This window comes from Talpa europaea (assembly GCF_964194135.1).
Source record: "Talpa europaea genome assembly, chromosome: 11".
NCBI classification, from domain to species: Eukaryota; Metazoa; Chordata; class Mammalia; order Eulipotyphla; family Talpidae; genus Talpa; species Talpa europaea.
In genome coordinates, this window is record NC_140078.1 from 79499718 (window position 1) to 79516991 (window position 17274).

Consider the following 17274-nt stretch of genomic DNA (forward strand, 5'->3'; position numbering starts at 1 on the left):
TTAAGTGGCTCTGCCATCCCCTTCTTTCCTCTGTATTCCTAGCATAGGGGATTTCAGGCAATGACAGTGGGTGGATGTGAAAGACAAAAGAAAAAATATTCAAGCGATGACAACCTTTTAACATGAAAATTATCTGAGATTAGAGAAACATTGACTCTGACATGCGCTAAGACACCCAGCTACACATGGGACTCTGCCTGGCACAGACCTTAGCCTTCTAGAAAAAAAACAGTGCAAGCAGATGGTTTCTGGCCTCCAGATGACACAGAAATAGCATACAGCCTTTCTCTACAATGGAGAAAAGGAGAGGAGGTGAAAAACATTACCCAATAAAAGAAGAATAAACAAAAAAAAAGAAAGCAGAGATCAGAAAGATAAAGGGCATAGGTCATATAAAAATACTCATTTGCAGTATTAAATTTGTTTAAAGTCACTGTTCATATTTCTAGTCTCACCCCTAAACACCAAAAAAGCAACATTATAAAGAGTAAATGTGTTATAAATATCATTTGCAATACCAAAATAGCATAGACTCTAATACTTCTGCCCTAGATTTCCAAGGGGCCCATTAAGAATTATCACTAATTTAAAAGTTGACAAATAATTCCAACAGAAAATAAAAAAAAAAGTTAAAGTACAAGAGAGAAAAATATATTTCTGGCAAATATGGGGGAGAGCTAAACTAAAGGTGAAAAGCAAAACTTTGTGTGTCTCTACTCAAAACTCCATTCATGATTTCAGCCAAAAGGCAATAAATTCTCATGAAATGTGTCCCAGCCAGTAAGACCCATTTGTAGACCACTAGGTGTGCTAAAAGCTGATGATTTCATACACTCACCTGTTTGTACCCTGGTTAGCTTTGAAAACAAACAAGTCTGCCATGCTAAGTGGGTGAAGTGGCTTCCCTTTGCTAATTCTCTAAGTGCATCTGTTCTCTCCGATGAAGGGACTTTCTTGGATAGACACCACACCATGTGTGTGACTGTTATTTCCTGTTCTCTCTAAATCACTATATCCTTCATGTCCAGTCCATGCCCTTGTGACTCTGGCATGAAATCATGGATTTGGACAATTGGGCTACTTGTAGCAATAATTTTGTAGTAATACAATGAATAGGTTCATTGCCTACACTGACATTATTGATAAATGCAGCTTTTTCATTCTGAAGGAAAAAAGATTAAAATGAAGTAAAACAAGGTTTACATTGAATGGATATAATCCCTTTGCAAATATTACTTCTTGTAGCAGAGACAAATACAGAAAAATCCAGTAAAAACTATCAAATTGTTGGAAGTATCTGTTATTGAATGATACTCTTGTGTTAATCATAAAACATATTTTCTTCAATCATTGATTATCAAACGACAAAAGACTTCAAATTCCCAACAAATCCAGCAAATTTTCTTGAAGATTTTGCTCAAGGTATTCTGTATGTTTTTGCTTTAAGAGAATTAGATTATATAAGAAAATTAATGCTGGCATCCAACACACTGGTTTAAGAATCTAGCCACAGTAACCATTGTTCTCTGTAAGTCCAAATTTGAACTTGAGTTGGTGTTTCATTTTCTTCTTTTGTAAAATGAGGTGCTAATTAGTAAGGTTGTAAATATGTTTTAGGGTAAAACAGAATTAAAACATGAGATAGAAGTAAAGTACTCATGGCAATGAATAAATAGTAGGTAATGCTATTATAAGCAAGACGTTACATCACTAAACTAAAGGGAAAATCTGTCTGGAGACTATTTTTTTCCATCATGAAAAGACAGACTTATTTTATCAGAGCATATTAGAGGAAATAATAAAGTTCAGTTCGTATACATGTAGATATGTTCTTCATGGTCTGTTGCCAAGGTTTAAACATTCTGAATTCATATGAAACTACTTTCTTCCCATGCAAAACTTACTATTCAGAAGTTACATTATTCAATTGCTTGAATTGACTACAATCTAGAAAAACAGGGATTCTGGAAAATAAATCCCAGCCAATATGCTGCTGATCTGTGTCCTTGTCAGAGGATCACCTTAAGTGCCAACCAAGTGCCATTGAAAAAGAAAAAGAAAAAGTTATACTCGAAAGTTCTTTCTCTCCTTCAATTCTTGATTCATGTTCATCATCTGTCCACAGTTTTTTTTTTTTGCATTTTCCCAAGCTATAGTGCTATTACAATATGCATTTTCATGCATTTATATTGGTAGCATAAAATAGTATATATTGAATTTCTACAAGAAATTTCCATCTAGTCCATCTCCTTTATATAAGTGGAAACATTTCCATCCAACAACATATATGAAGGAATGTGGTCTCCATGACCATCACATGTCAATCATCCTGAGGCACAGCTCTGAGCATTTTCAGGGAAGGAACAAAACCAAGACACCTAGAACATGACTAGAATTTCTTGAATAGCACGTTCCATTTTAAACTTCAACTCCAAAAACACATGACATGAAAAGAGATTTAAAATCAAACATAACATTCTACAGAGCAACATTTTTCCTTTGCTAATACTGACAATATTCAAGTCTTGAAAATGTTGCTCACTATTAATTAAAAGAAAGATATTGATATCATCCTCTTCTCTCACTCTAAAAGATATCAGTTCCTCTCTCCCAACCTTCCCAAAGTCACTCAAATATATATGGCATATATATACATACATATATATATATATGCATTTTTCTTTTTGTTGAGCATGATTGCTAAGCATGATTTGTTAAGTATTGTTTGACTCACAAGTAGGGTCTAAGGGTGACGTGCAAGAGCAGGAGCTAGGCAGAGCCCAGAAATTCTACACTGGAAGGTTTTCTCTGCTAAGATTCTTTTACTATTCCTGGGGGCATAAAAATTGGGGTTATTTTGAAATTGAAAATAAAGTTTAAAAAAGTGGTGCTCACCCAGAATTGAAGTCTAGTCATAGGATAAGATGCTTATTAGCTAGAAAATGAAAGTTTTAAGGGGCAAAGTATATCCTTAGTGGTATCTGATGACTTACAAGAATCATAAGAATTTAGGGAAGAACTGATCAATAAAACTTTCTGAAATAATGAAAATGCTCTAAATATGTTCTGTCTAATTTGAGCTCTTGAAATGTGGCTAGATGACAGAGGAACTAAATTTCAAAGTTTAATTTTATTTAAATTGGATTAACTTAAAGTAGAAGTAACCGTACTTGCTGGTGGCTACCAGATTGGACAGAGAAAGCTTAGAGCCATCACTCAAACTTGACCAAGAGTCTACACAAGGCTGAATTTTTTCAAAATCTATTCTACCAAGATTTCAAAGGTATATTGATATTCAACCCCATGTGACTGTGAAATCAATGTGAATTACACATAAATGTACTAGCTCTACTATTGAACTTATAGCCAACAATCTGTTCAATCTGTGGACTTTTCCATGTCTGTTATGACCTTATAGAGAAAGAGAAAAACAAATGAAAGCAAAGTAAATTAAAAGTCAATTACTTGCTTGTACTGCAATTAGCCTTTCCCTGCATTTTGGTATCTGAAAGTCATACAAATGCAGAATGAAGAATGAAAACTTCAACTAGGAGTATTGAGGAAGAGGGAAGATGTAAAGGATCAAATAATGCTAATCTTTCATTCCTTCCACTGTTCAAAACAGGGGCACATGTGGCAACCATCAGATAAAGTGCAAAAATGATCAATTTCAAAATACATTTTCTTTCCAGCACAATAGAATGCAACCACAGGTTCCAATAATTCTGAAGAGCCCTCAAACATTATCCGCCTCGAATTCTTTTGCAGATAACTAAGTAATTTGAAGTCCAGAGAAGTGAAGTGCCCAGTGTCCTCAGACAAAGCCAAGCTCAGTTCCAGCTCACCCAGTCTGTAGTCTCGCCACCATGATCTGCTTTTAACTCTACTGAATCTTGAGTAGAGAAAGATTTCCGCCCCTACTTGTCCCAGCCTCTGGTGAGCAGAAAATAGTGCTTTAACCATGCTGCTCTGCTGATTTGCTTGGCACAAAAGTTGCCTTCATAAACACAGAATTCCTAAAAACCATGCAATTTATCGAGCACATCGTGAAAAAAGGAAATTATAATACACAAATATTTTGAGAGGTTGTTTTACATAGGGGCAATTTTTCACTTAATATTTATTTTGCTATAAAAGTAGCTTGCTCAGCACTAAAAAAAGATAGATGGGCTCCAAGCAGACAGCTCCCAGAGTCTAAGCAAGTGACCCTGCTCTTAAGCTTTTGGGGACTCAGTGAGAACATGGAAAGATACTACATGAAATAAAAGTGAACGATTATTTTAAGGACAAAACAAAGACCACCGCTGTCTTCCTTTTAGAGCTAAATGTTAGATGTCATGAAGCTTAAAACTCTCATTTTACAGGCGACAAAACTAAGATGTCAGATTTCCTATGATTTAAGTCACACAGCTAGGAAAAAAAATTGGTCTTAGACATGTAAATATAGAGCTTCTGTCTTTAAACTAACAACTTTCTGTTACTTTTGAAACCACAATAAGTGATATTCACAAACCAGAGAAAGAAAGGGACAGTTATCCTGCACCTGTCATTGTTGTTGCAAAATGTCTGCAAATTTCAATTTGAGTTATGTTGTGACATAAGCTATTCCACAGTTTGGTGTGTCATCACATGGAGTACTGACAGAAGAAAGAAAATTATGTTTCAGGTGCTATGTTAAAGACCAGGAATAAATCTACTTTATTACCTGCATTTTTAAAAATTTTCTGGTCTTCAGATAATCTTCTACAGATATATACCACACTACTGCTGATAAGAGCAAGAAATAAATAACACTGCACATTTTAAATGTCATGTACTTTGAATTTTATACGGTGCTCTTATAAATGAATCCATAAGAGACAAAGAAAATGCTAAATAAATAGAGTGATGGGGCTTACATTCTTGTGCTGCTGGTCTTGTTGATGATAACAGATTTCCCTGTTTGATCCACATTATGATCCAAACCAAAGTAAGCAGCTACTCGATGGACAAGCATCCTCTGGTAGGATGACATCTGAGGGAACTTTTTATAATGATTACTGGAAAGAAATACAACAAAAAGTGGAATCAGCATTTTCCTTTTTGACCTGGAGTTACATTTTACAGGTACATACAGAAACCACTTCTTTCATCCAAACCACTAAACCTTTTTCATCTCTGGTATCACTTAATGCCATCATTTCCAGACAAATTTTTCCACTCAACATAGATTTATTGATTAAGCTACCATTAGGATCTTTGTCTCATAGTTGCACATTTCTCTCACCAATAAGAACTTAATGCCTGCTGGGAAGTATTTTATTTTAGTCCATGATACCTTATCAACAGAACCAGGCACAGGACAAATGATGTAACATAATACATGACTGCAGATGCCTATCTGGAGATGTGTCATTACATGCTTTATACTGAAAGCAGCACAATTATTTCCAGGCATAACTGACTGCAGCCAGCTGGAGCCCATTAAAAAACTATAATAAAAATGAAAAGGGTCGCTTCTTGTTAGAGCAGCTCTATGCTAATCAGCGCCCCCTGTTTATAGCCATTTTGTTAGGAATTTAACAAGCAGGCTCTCACATGGTCCAAGCAAACCATTCCCATCAGCATCTAGCCCCTAACTCCAAAAGCATCTCCATTTACCAAATCAGCAAACATATTAAACAGGGTTTCGTCTGTCCCTAAATCTTTCCAGAATTAAACCCAAACACCGAACAGAGACATATCAGGAAAATGAACAGCACGACAATTTCACATACTTGTTGTCACCAATGAAATCAATAATTTCCTGCTCCATTTTCAAGAGTATCATCCTGTCCCTGAAAAACAAATGTCAAAATGAAAAAGTTTTAGGTTACTTTCCACCCCCAAACCTAAAGCATTCAATTGGATGTATGGAAAAGATTATTTAAATCTGTGTGACTACAAATCTGTATCTAACTCTTCTCTGAAGATTGCTGTCCATTTATATATATATGTTTAATTTTACTGAAGGTCAGTTTTTATCTCTCTTGTTAAATATTTTGTATTCTGGAAACTTCTGTAGTTTTAATGTTAGTTACAACATGCAAAGTAATAGGTCCATCAAATACATCAAATTAATTGTACATTTTAAATGAATAAGAAATCACAACAAAGTAAAGCCCAAGAGCATGGTTGTATAACTGCACTGAAGCAAAACTGGTTTATTTGACATTGATTCTTATTTTCTCTTTCCCCACCCCTTAATCAGTATCTCTTTTTGACCAGAACTCATAAGCTATGATTTACTAAGTAATTGCCAGGAATTAAGACTATCCATAAAGCGTAAACATGCAAATCATTAACATAAAAAAGAAAATACAAGAGAGAGTTTAAGACATCAGAGGTGGTTTCTGTAGTTTACACTCCCTTCTTAGAAGAGAAATTGGATTAATGACTTTGTGATATTGGACAGGACCCCCATAAAAAATAAGAGGTTCATTTAATAATTTACCTGGAATTATTCTTTAATGTGTTAATCAGAAACTCGTGTAAGTCTATGCCAGTAGAATCCGTATATTCTTGGCTGCAATCTGAAATAAACAGCAGGATGGAACTGTCAGGGATGACAGTGGGGACTGGGGAGGAAAGTTTTTCCCTTCCCTACTTCCTTCCCGCGCAAGTGAATTTTAGGTGAAGCTATCAGTATAAAAGACAACTTTCAAAACTAACAACATGTCAGTATAACATCAGGATGAAAATTAGTTTCAAGGTGTGAGAACACCCTGAATGTGGAGAGACCCAATTGTCACAGGAGGAAGAGTGGGCACCATCTAGGGGAGGGGTGGTGTCAAAAATCACATGTTCATCCTGTGCTGTCAATCGGGGAGGACAGGCCCTCACTGGACAGTCCTTGCAGCTCAGAGAGAGAGCGCGCTCCAGTTTGAGACCCCAATAACCCTCTTTCTCTTAAACCAGAGAAAGCAAAGAAGGAACATACTGTTACAGAACTATCTAAATGAGTACAAAACATGGGCAGGCACTAGGTATTTCCACCTCTTTTAAATCTTAGCATGCTGGCAAAAACTTAATGGCTAAAACTGTTTAAGGAACCTGCTCTTTATTCTTGTATATACCGTGGGGTAAGGAGATTCAGCAACAGAGACCATCACTATAAGCAGATATTTGCCTATAGAGCATAATATTAACATCACCATCCCTCAGCTGAGCAGATGTCTTCCTCTTTCACAGTTATCAAAAATATCTACTGCAAAGCTATTTAATCACAGTATTCATTTCAACTCAACTTGGTTTTGTTTTTGACTTCTGTTTCCTTTTTTTGCTTTGGTTCTGGATAATTATATGTATGAAAACAATTTGAAACGTCTGGATTGTAGGTTTGGGGTTTTAGAAAGAATGGCTTTTATTGGAAAGCTTTTTATTGAGGTAGAAGTGGTATATTTTAAATGAGACATTATGTGGCATTATATGGGTTGCAGAGAGCACATTCATCTGTGCCATAGAAGAGTGAACATCTATTCCATTGATGTACACATTTGTGCTTTGGAAATTTCATCACCTATCCACTGGTAATTACTAATCTATTATCTGTCTTTTAAGATTAACATGAAGTTAAGATACACAGTTGAGTATTATTTTTATCCATCAATCATTAACTGGACTGATATTAAGAGCAGTTTTAAATTCATTCTTCATACAAGCTTATAATTGAAAACAGACGATCCAAACTTGCTGCTTACACAAATAATGACACGATAAACAGAAAATCAAGTTCCTATCTTTACACACACACACACATACACACACACGCAATTATATGCAGAGCTTCAATAAGAGGTGATTATGGGTATAAAATCTAGAATGTATTCTGTGACTATGTCCTCAAATTGAGTAAGTTAAGGAACATGTTTGCATTCACCTTTTGATAACATTCTGATCTTGGGTTTTTCAGAGGTTCTATCTTTGTTTTTATCCTTTTCTTTTTCTCTTTCAGAGTCATCTTTCCTAGATTTATCATCCTCTTGAAGGCTGGAAAAACTGGAAAGCTGTAAATGAATTGATTCCTGTTGGGGAAAAAATATAATAATTTAGGGCCAGATTTAGTAATTTCTGTCTGGTTTCCATTTTGCATAGAGGTTATTAAGCAAAGGAAAATGAAAGCCAGGTGCAGATTTTTTTTTTCTTAAATGGTAAAAAATTAAACCTGTCATAGAAATAATTGCCCTTTAAGGTGAATTAAACTTCAGAAGTCAATGGGAGGTCATGAGAAGCAGCTAATATTAAAACTTTGCCTCATGAATATTAACGTTAAGCAAGTTACTTCCCGTAGATCACAACTCTTATTTTCTCTACAGGTTTATTTTTAAACACCTAGGAAACATTTCTTTAGCAGTAAGCTTGCATCATAGCCACTGACTGTCATATCTTAAAAAAAGAGAGACTTCTGCAGTTCTTTTATATAATTCCTTATAAGGAGAAATTGGTACAAACACAGACAGACAGGTATTACGAATCATGATTACAGGTAGAACAGACATAAATAAAGGCCCTAGTAGCCAATTTACAATAAAAAGTCTATTTTTGAATTGTATCAACAATGATCTCTACCAATAAGAAAAGTTAAGCTATATAACTGCAGGAATCCTAGGAATGAATTACTATCATACATTGCTTACCAATATCATTACTAAATCATTATATAGTTATGCAAAACATCACCCCTTAGAAAAGGTAGAAAGTAGAATTCTATTTTTCATCAATTATATGTCAGTATTTAATACTGTTTTAATTTTAGTATCAATTAATCCTTTCTGAAATGTTAAGATTCTCTTGAACTGATGTTCAGTATAAGATTGACCACTTACAGTATAGGGGGTGGATAAATTTTTATCTTTATTTGTTTTGCACTGAGAACACATAATTTTGTATTAACTCATGTATCAGTCATTTGGTTGGTAGTATGTTCACTGTTTTGAAGAAGAATGAGCCAAATTATGTTTTTTTTTTTAGTTTTATGAAAAATCTGTTATGATTAAAAACTATGACAAATTAGTCAACATTAAGCCTACTTGTGCTTATATAAGAGATCATTTGATGGAAAAGCTTCCTTCCACTAGTGGCATTAAAATTTATGATGTAGGAAAAAAATTCCAATGACTAATAGTGTTTCTCACTGAAAACTGAATTAATGCTTTGCTACATGTGACTATATTGATGCCTGCAGATCCTCAAATTATGGCCAATCTGGGATTCTTAATGGTTCTTTGTAAACCTAGCTAATCTAACAAGTATAAAAACAGAAGTGCTCCAAAGTCAAGTTGCCTTTTGGGGAGGGGATTCACTGTGAGCTACTGGATAGAATAAAAGTCAGCATGGTTGGAGAGACACGTAACACAGCGGGTGAGATAAACCACATTCTCATGCTAAATATTCACCTGAGCAGGTCTCCTGACAGCCACATTCTTATCCTGGTGGTGGACATACACAAAATATGTAAAGTAGACTGTAGTTTGATTATAGGGTCTTCTGTCACATAGTTGGGATGGGAATGTTTTAGTCTACAAAAGTTTAGGGCTATGATTTGCTTCTATTTGCTAAGGAGACAGCTGGAATATTTCTGGTCAAGAAGACAGGACTCAGTGGAGGAGAATCAGCTCAACAGTTGATCAGGTGGGAAAAGTGAGGGTACCAGGCCTTGGGGGTAGACTCATTGCTTCTTCAAAATCGACTAAACCGTTTAGCCTCTGTAAGTACAGCTCTAAAATCAAAGAGGCTTGGAAATATGAATGCAAAAGCAGAGGCTAAATAACGTCATGCACAAAAAGATCATACAAACTGATGCCTTGTGTGGACAGAGACTATACTCTGAAAAATACCTATCTTTTCTATACATAAATATACATTACGGTGTTGAAAGAACACACAGAAGTGCTATAGAGTTGGTAAAAAACAATCTGTTATTTTTTAATATTTTTATTGATGTGCTCAATAATAAAATACAAGTGTTAATAAATACATTGGTACAGGATAAGTTTATATCCAACAACAGTAAAAGAATGATTCAAGTTGCAGTAATACACTGATAAGTAAATAGTATAACATTAGAAAAGCAAAACTCCTTTAACTTAAAGACAGACTGGACCATCAGCTATGGGTCTGAGATCAAGTAATACAGGTAGCAAAAGTTTTCCCTACACAGGAAAATGAAGGCAGTTTTCCAAATACTGAGAATATACAAACATTGGGGAAGCAATACATTCCGTATATCATATACTTCTGCCAGTGTTTTCTGGGATGCAGTTGCCAAATTTTGTAAGTGCCGGTGGTACCTAACGAAGGCATTGCATAAACTCAAAATTCTGCTTCTTTATTTTCTAAAAAAGTAGCATGGCCACTTGCTTATATGTGTCTGGGTATTCTCTATCAGCCCCCTGCTCCCATCACCTCTCAGTCAGTCCAAAGAGAAGCTTGCAGGTTCTAATTCTCCCCTACAAAGCTAGACTTGGTTACTGAGCTCGGAACCAGCAGGAACAAAGCACCATTTGCGTCTGATTTCTCTGCACCAATGGTAGGGAGAAATTAGACTTAGGTCCAGGACGGGCACTATATACAGATGATCTCTTAAAAAAATTTCCTCCTGGTACCTTGTCAAATGGAATAAAAAGCAGATTAAGTCTATCCTCCTCTGCCTGGCATTAGAAGTGTGGGGACAACAGGGCGTTACTTCTCCCGAGTCTGTCCTTCTGCAGAGTTAACATCCACCAGGTACAGAGCATTGCAAGTCCTTGATCAACATTTAATAATACAAGCCATGGTATTCACATTATTCCCCCTTTTCAGTCTCCATTGAAAATAGAAGCACAGATAAATGCTGAAGAAAAGCCACACATTTCTCAGAGCCCAAGTAAAATAAAGCTTGTGTATGAAACATAGTGATAGCCACTGGTGGCCTACCCATGCCTCACGACATGAGCCATGGCAAGAAAACAAGGCTAGGCAAAAAGAAAAAAAAAATACTCTTAGGACAAAATCCAGAAGGAATTTATTTTTGGTCCTTTTAAAGAAAGTGCTCTCATTGCTCTCTGTGTCCATGAGGAGACTTTAGAGTATTTCAATTAAAGTAAAAAAGAGTGAAGTCAAAACCAAACCAAACAAAAATAATGATATCTTAATCAATTCTCCCTCCTCTGGGCTCAGATACATCATTTACCTCTGTCTTGCCCGTGTTCAGCCTCTGAAAAAGTAAGGGAACTTTCAGCAGCAAGACTATTTTTATAAAAGCTAATGAGATAGCTAAAAGGCAAACAGAAATAAATATGATGTGAAGTTTTCCATTTTGTCAGGGAGGGTTTTGTTGCAATTTGAAATTTTAGAGCCTAATAGTCTCACTGTAAGAAGCAGAAATGGTGTAAGGAAATGCAGCGATGCGTTAATAGTATTAACTTAAATTCACCATCAGCTCAGATTCATTTCTGGACAAATTTTCCATTCTGAGAAATCTCCACAAAAAGCCCTAAGAGCATGTCTCCAAAGCTCAATGCACCTTATTCGTTATTTCTTAAGTTCCCTAAGTGCCAAGAGCTGTGTTTCTTATAGGCAAGTGCATCTGGGGGACTTGAGAGGTAAGAATCTCCAAAAAGGAAGGAGACGGGACACTTATGACTGTATTTGGATCAGTCTTATCAAGAAAGAGCCTTTGAGGAAATGTAGCACTACTGTGCTTACTTTTTAAGTTTTAATCTAAATTCTTTTGAATTCCTTTCCATTTGCAGTTTTCAGAGGGTCTGGAAAAAAAACAGATGTGATACTCTGTGACAAACTGTTAAACTACTTTAGGAGGTCTCATTCACAGGGGATAAAGTGAGAAAAACTCTTCCTTCAGTTATTTTTTTTCTCCCCCAATCACTGCTTCACGTCAAATTAATGCCCATGCACTCCAAGGAGGATCCCGTTCATGCAGTTAAGGAGAATGGCCTGGGGTATACCTGATCCTGAAGACTTTCTCCTCCTGGTCTGGCTGAGGATTCTTCACAGACAGCAAGACTGCGAGTCAGTTTACCTTTCCCTGCTCCTGACTGGGAAGGGCAAAGAAAAAGGAAGGAAAGGAAAATAAAGAAAACAAACAGAACATATTCTCCCACTGTCAATTCAACTTCCACCTTCACTTGACACGCCCAAGGCAGATGTTTACAACTGAGCTTCAACCTCAGACTCAGCTGTCTACACTGGCTCCAAATATCAGAAGCCTGTGTTGGGGACGCGGGTACAGGAGAATGTGAGTGGACGCGTGTTAAGGAACACTTTCAGAGTATGAAGAAGAGGAAACAGGAAACAAGAAGAATGAATTGTTGCCATTTCGTGAAAATAAAAGCAAGAAAAGGCAGCAAATTTAATTTCTACCAAAACTGACTTTAGGAGGAATTTGACTGAGAAGATACTGTAAAGGATGAAGAATGTGTTCTAAACACCAGCTTGTTTACTTCAAGTCAGAAATCAATTGTAGAGACTAAAAATCGACATCAAGTTTTATTTAAAGTGGAAACTGAAGAAGCAACCCTTTGTTTTGTGGCGCACTGCCCAATCTGTGACCAAATATATGCATTTGAAGCCATTTGAACCCTAAATGTTCAAATTAAAAAGCATACAGAGCAAGAGAGAAAGAGACATGAAAACAATCCCATTAAATACAGACAGCACCAGGGCAGCCAAGACCCACCCCAATATCTACACATGACCACCTAAACTGTTTCCAAGGCCTTTAACGCCGACGTGTAATAAGCAACTGCTACCCATAGGATCAGATCTACATAGAATCCCCAGAACCCTACCTTAGATTTTCTTCTCTCTTGATTCTGAGCTGCCAGCTGCCTCTGTGTGTTAGGAACAAAAAAAAAGGGAAAAGAAACAAACAAACACAGAGTAAATAAACAGAGAGAGAGAGAGACAGAGAAAGGTAAAAAGTGTCACTATAGAAATCAACAGTAACAGCAACAAGATCCCTTGCCTCCTGCCCCAAACACCTCATCATTTAACTGGCAGATCTCTCTCCTGACAGGTACTATTGGAAAGGGGAAAAGCTGACCTTGAAGACTTTTGATCACTGTCATTATCTGCCTTTGCTCCATACAGGCAATTTGCAAATGCAGCTTGTTTTCCCTTTCTGACATTTCTTTCTTTTGTAAATCATGGTGTACTTAACCACATCATTTTTTCTATCCCATCAATCACTCCCAGCCTTCTCTCCTCTTCCCCCACTCTCTCTGACCTGGAGTTCTAGGGTTTGGTTTGTTCGCTACTAAGGATTGAACCTTATCCTGCCTATGAAAGCCAACTGAGCGACTATCTTTGATTTTTCTTAGTCTATCATGAGTTGGGGCTCTTTATCTTTCCCTGGAATAGCAAATCCATTTTTAAAATTCATTAGCCTAAAGCTGCCTCCGGAGAAGTCCTCCATTAACACCTTGAAGTGGACCGGAAATAAGGATCAAGATGCTGTGGGCAACTGTAATGTCATTAAATACATTCTCTGAGTGGTTTACATTTCAAAGAGCATTTTAGAATATGATTCAGTCAGAACAAAAAGTAATACATGGGAGAGGAGAAGGTTAGCTCTATGGATTTCCTTGTCATTTAACTAGTCAATTTGGTTTTTTTTTTTTTTAAAGAAAACAACCTTTCAAAAATAGCCTCAAAATGAAAGACAGGAATTGCACGCAGTGGAATGAGAACCAGGGTTTTGTTTTCAGACTTACCTGAAGTTCCAGTTTCTCCTCTTCATCTAGACTCCCAGCTTTCACGATGCCATTCTCTGGAGTGGCCGTTTCCTGCTCAGTCCCACCTTCTTCCACTATCGCCTGATTCAGGTCCCCTTGCTCAGACATTCTCCCAGATGCAAATTAAAACACTGAGGTTTGATTCCCTATAAGGTGAATATGTCAAAAAATAAAGTCAGTGCAGGGTGAACCATTTACTATTAGTCTGGAGATAATCCCACGTCCCCCCTTGTACTCAACTTTAGATGAGCAACTTGGGCATCCTTGCCAATGTCATACAAAAGGCGAATAAGACAAGATGAAAGGAAGCACCCAAGGCAAACACAAGAGGCAGTGTCAGTAGTCCTGGCCATACCCCTCCACACATTGGCACATTCATTCCTGGATACACCCGCCACCAAAATGGATCAACCGATCTTAAATAGAAACATTTAACTCCCACTATCTACCAGTTCCCGTGCCCCACTAGAAAGGAAAAAGAGAGTATCTTTCCAGCTCTTGAACGGATGACCCTCAATCTCAGAGTCAAGAGCATCTCTAGGATGACCCTGAAGTTATTTGCAAGTTTCAGCCACAGACACACTTGCCCTGGTATAACAAATACAGTACATTCCACAAGGGGCAAAACTCATTGAAAAAGTAATAATTCAGTATAAACATAAAGATTTAAATGTGGCAATAAACCTTTCAGGGCCCACATTTTCAGGCTTCAATCTGACAGCTACATTATTAAAACCATAAGCCCTCTCACGAGCTCCTGTCAGTTCCCGGGGCTGCGGAGCTGCGGAAGGAAGCTTTGGCAGGCAGCTCTAATGAAGCTATTGCCACCCAACTCTGCTACTTCAGGCTCACAATAGACTACTGTACAGAGACTGGCAATGGCTTCTCAAAGTTAAAGGCTGTTATTATTTTTTTTTTCTCCCTACCTCCCTAAAACTCCTGACACATCCCCTTCTGATGTGCTGTCAAATGAGGCTCATGAATAATTTAGCATATACTTCCTCCTCATTTTTTTATGATGTGAGAAAATAAGATGGTAAAAGAGAAAGAACTGGGAAAGAAGGGGAAGGGGTTCAGGTAAAGGAGGGGTTCAGGAAGGCAGGAAGGGAGATAGGAAGGAAGGAAGGAAGGAGAGAGGACACTGTAGCCTAGAAAGTTGGTTCTTTTACAAAAATTCCCTAGCAGTGAGTGTCCTCTTTATAGTCATTACAGTGATAATTATTATTGGACAAATTAGTGCTTTGATGTCTCTATGGAGTATCAAATTACCATTTACTAACTTAGTAACTTTATTTGCAACTGGATATAAGCAGCATGAGAAATATCTAAAGCACAGCAATTTCCGTTGCAGATTTGCTAACACTCTACCATGACAGAACAGCTGGCCGCGAAGGCTAGCTCTTGAAAACACAGGCTCATCTGGCAAAGGATTGTGGGAATGCAGAAAGAAAAGTTTTCCTGAAGGCTGGTGGTTTGAGTCTGTAAGTGTCTAATGAACAATGCTTTTAGGTTTTGGGAGCTTTTAGGAGATTTCATCCTGGGTATTCTGACAGATTTCTCAAATTTCAGTGATACTGGAGATGGGTGTAGTTAACAAAATTAAAAGTTCTGTTCCCCATTGGCAAACAGGGTGTTTTTCAAAGTATTGGGGAGGGGGAGGAGATGAGATTTCTGTTACCCTAACTCTTTTTTTTTGCTCTCCAGAGCATTTCAACAACAATAACAAAAATGATCACCAACAGATTTAAAATGGAATGCATAAACTGAGCTCTAATTTTACAAACTCTAAGCCAACTGAGTCCCTGTCCAGATCCTGTCTGTTTGTGTTACTCTTAAACAACCGTTTTATGGAAACAGGCATATATGACAATAACAACAACAATAATAGAAACACAGCTGAGTGGACAGCCAGACAACAACAGCACCTTTACCTTTTGTGCAGGATTCCTGCTGTGGCTCTTGGAGACTTACTAAGGGCTTCTGTCGTCCTATACCCGGTAAGTCCACACAAGTGATCAGAGACAACTGGAGTCCCATGTCCCCGTTAACATTTCGGAACGCCCATCTCCATGCGATTCCCTTACACAGTTTGACACATCGTCAACCTGAAAAAAGATGGAAAATCAATAATAATAATTGCAATAATCATGGTAGAGTGAAGGACGAAATAAGTAAGACTGGCTTTCTAACACTAATGACCAGCTTCCAGCAAATCACGTTCACAGCTTGATCCGCTCCACCTGTCTCAAGCTGCCTGCTTCTTCTCTAATGAAGGCTACAGCCGGCTGTTCAAGTCAGAACGGCACCCACGCAAGGAGCTAAAATTAACAATTGCATTATGCACCGAAGATTACTCACTTCAATTTTAACCTTTTTTAGTGAAATCTTGCACTTTATATTAAAAAAAAAAAGCCATGCTTGTGTGTTTGCCTTCATGAGAATCAAGATAACCTAGGAGCCAAAGTCTTGCCTCCTTTTTTAACCAGTCTTTGTCTTAATTATAGATGAATGCAATATAATTTAATGTTGTTTCAGTGGCTCTTTACGAGAGTTATCCCAATGAGGTGTATGTCAAGATTTTGATTGACAGAAGCTTGATGTATAAAAGTTTGAAAATAAAGGAAAGGAAAAAGAAAACTTTCCTAATGGTATGGCTGAAAGAGTGCTTTCCTCTCAGCTTATAGTTCGGGAAGGATCCACATATTCTTGGTGCACAGTGAACACTGTCTAGCTGCACCCTGCCTTCCCCATCAGGATTGCCACCACCAGCTGGGCATTCTGTGAGACAGCAAAGAAACACTGTCAGAGGGATTCAACAGATTTGCAAACTTTGAGCCTGCTGAAAACAATCCATGCTATAATGTGCACTTTCTTTTCTCACAACTCCTACAGGAGCAGAGGCAAAGACAGCTTGAATGCAAACATAGAGACAGATTCCTAATAACATTTGCCAAAACCAAGCGATATCTGCCTCCTTTCGCTGAACTCAACTCTGGTGTGTGCACCTGCTGAAACCACCAGCATGTTCACCTCTCCAATGATATGCCACCTTTGAAAACACTACATGCATCTCAGTTATTTACTGTGAAGTTTAGAAATGTGCTTTGCCTCCCCCACCCTGGCCCCCTCCTAAGTTCAAATGAGCACAGCTGGCTCCTCACCGGATTTCACTGCAGCTATATTAACAACATATTGGGTTACAAAGCCATTTGTTGTGCAAGAGGAAAACAACTGTTGAAAATGCAATCGCTTATACATTCAATAATTTCTAGCTTGACTCCTATTTTAGTAAAATGGATAATTTGGTTTCCCAATAGTTATGGTATTAGAAATTATATAGTTGTTGAGAGATGGGCAAATATGCACTTAAGGCAAAAATGGATCACTGATCAACAGTAATTTTAATTTTTTGATTTGGACTAGCTTCCTCATGGCTACTATGAGTAACACTCAATATTATACAGAAGTCAGCATGTATTAAAATTAAGATCTATTTGAGGGCCTCCCCGGTCATGCAGCGGTT

At 37.3% G+C, this 17274-nt stretch overlaps 1 protein-coding gene across 23 annotated transcripts in view; it reads right to left on the reverse strand.

The window, feature by feature from the left end:
• Window positions 1-13901, reverse strand: part of ARPP21 (cAMP regulated phosphoprotein 21) — a gene marked incomplete at its 3' end in the record, with an annotated part of 105141 nt that extends 91240 nt beyond the window's left edge. For 21 of the 23 annotated variants that reach the window (XM_084248005.1, XM_084248004.1, XM_084248006.1 and 18 more), the window contains exons 1-7: window positions 13731-13901; window positions 12807-12848; window positions 11964-12053; window positions 7898-8042; window positions 6473-6551; window positions 5757-5816; window positions 4899-5039 (exon numbers count right to left, since the gene is read on the reverse strand). In XM_084248005.1, the coding sequence (XP_084104131.1) occupies window positions 4899-5039; window positions 5757-5816; window positions 6473-6551; window positions 7898-8042; window positions 11964-12053; window positions 12807-12848; window positions 13731-13859 (686 nt within the window). In that variant the 5' untranslated portion in view covers window positions 13860-13901. The remainder of the gene's footprint in view (window positions 1-4898; window positions 5040-5756; window positions 5817-6472; window positions 6552-7897; window positions 8043-11963; window positions 12054-12806; window positions 12849-13730) is intronic. The other 2 variants (XM_084248000.1, XM_084247998.1) reach the window with 2 other exon arrangements.
• Window positions 13902-17274: the final 3373 nt, after the last annotated feature.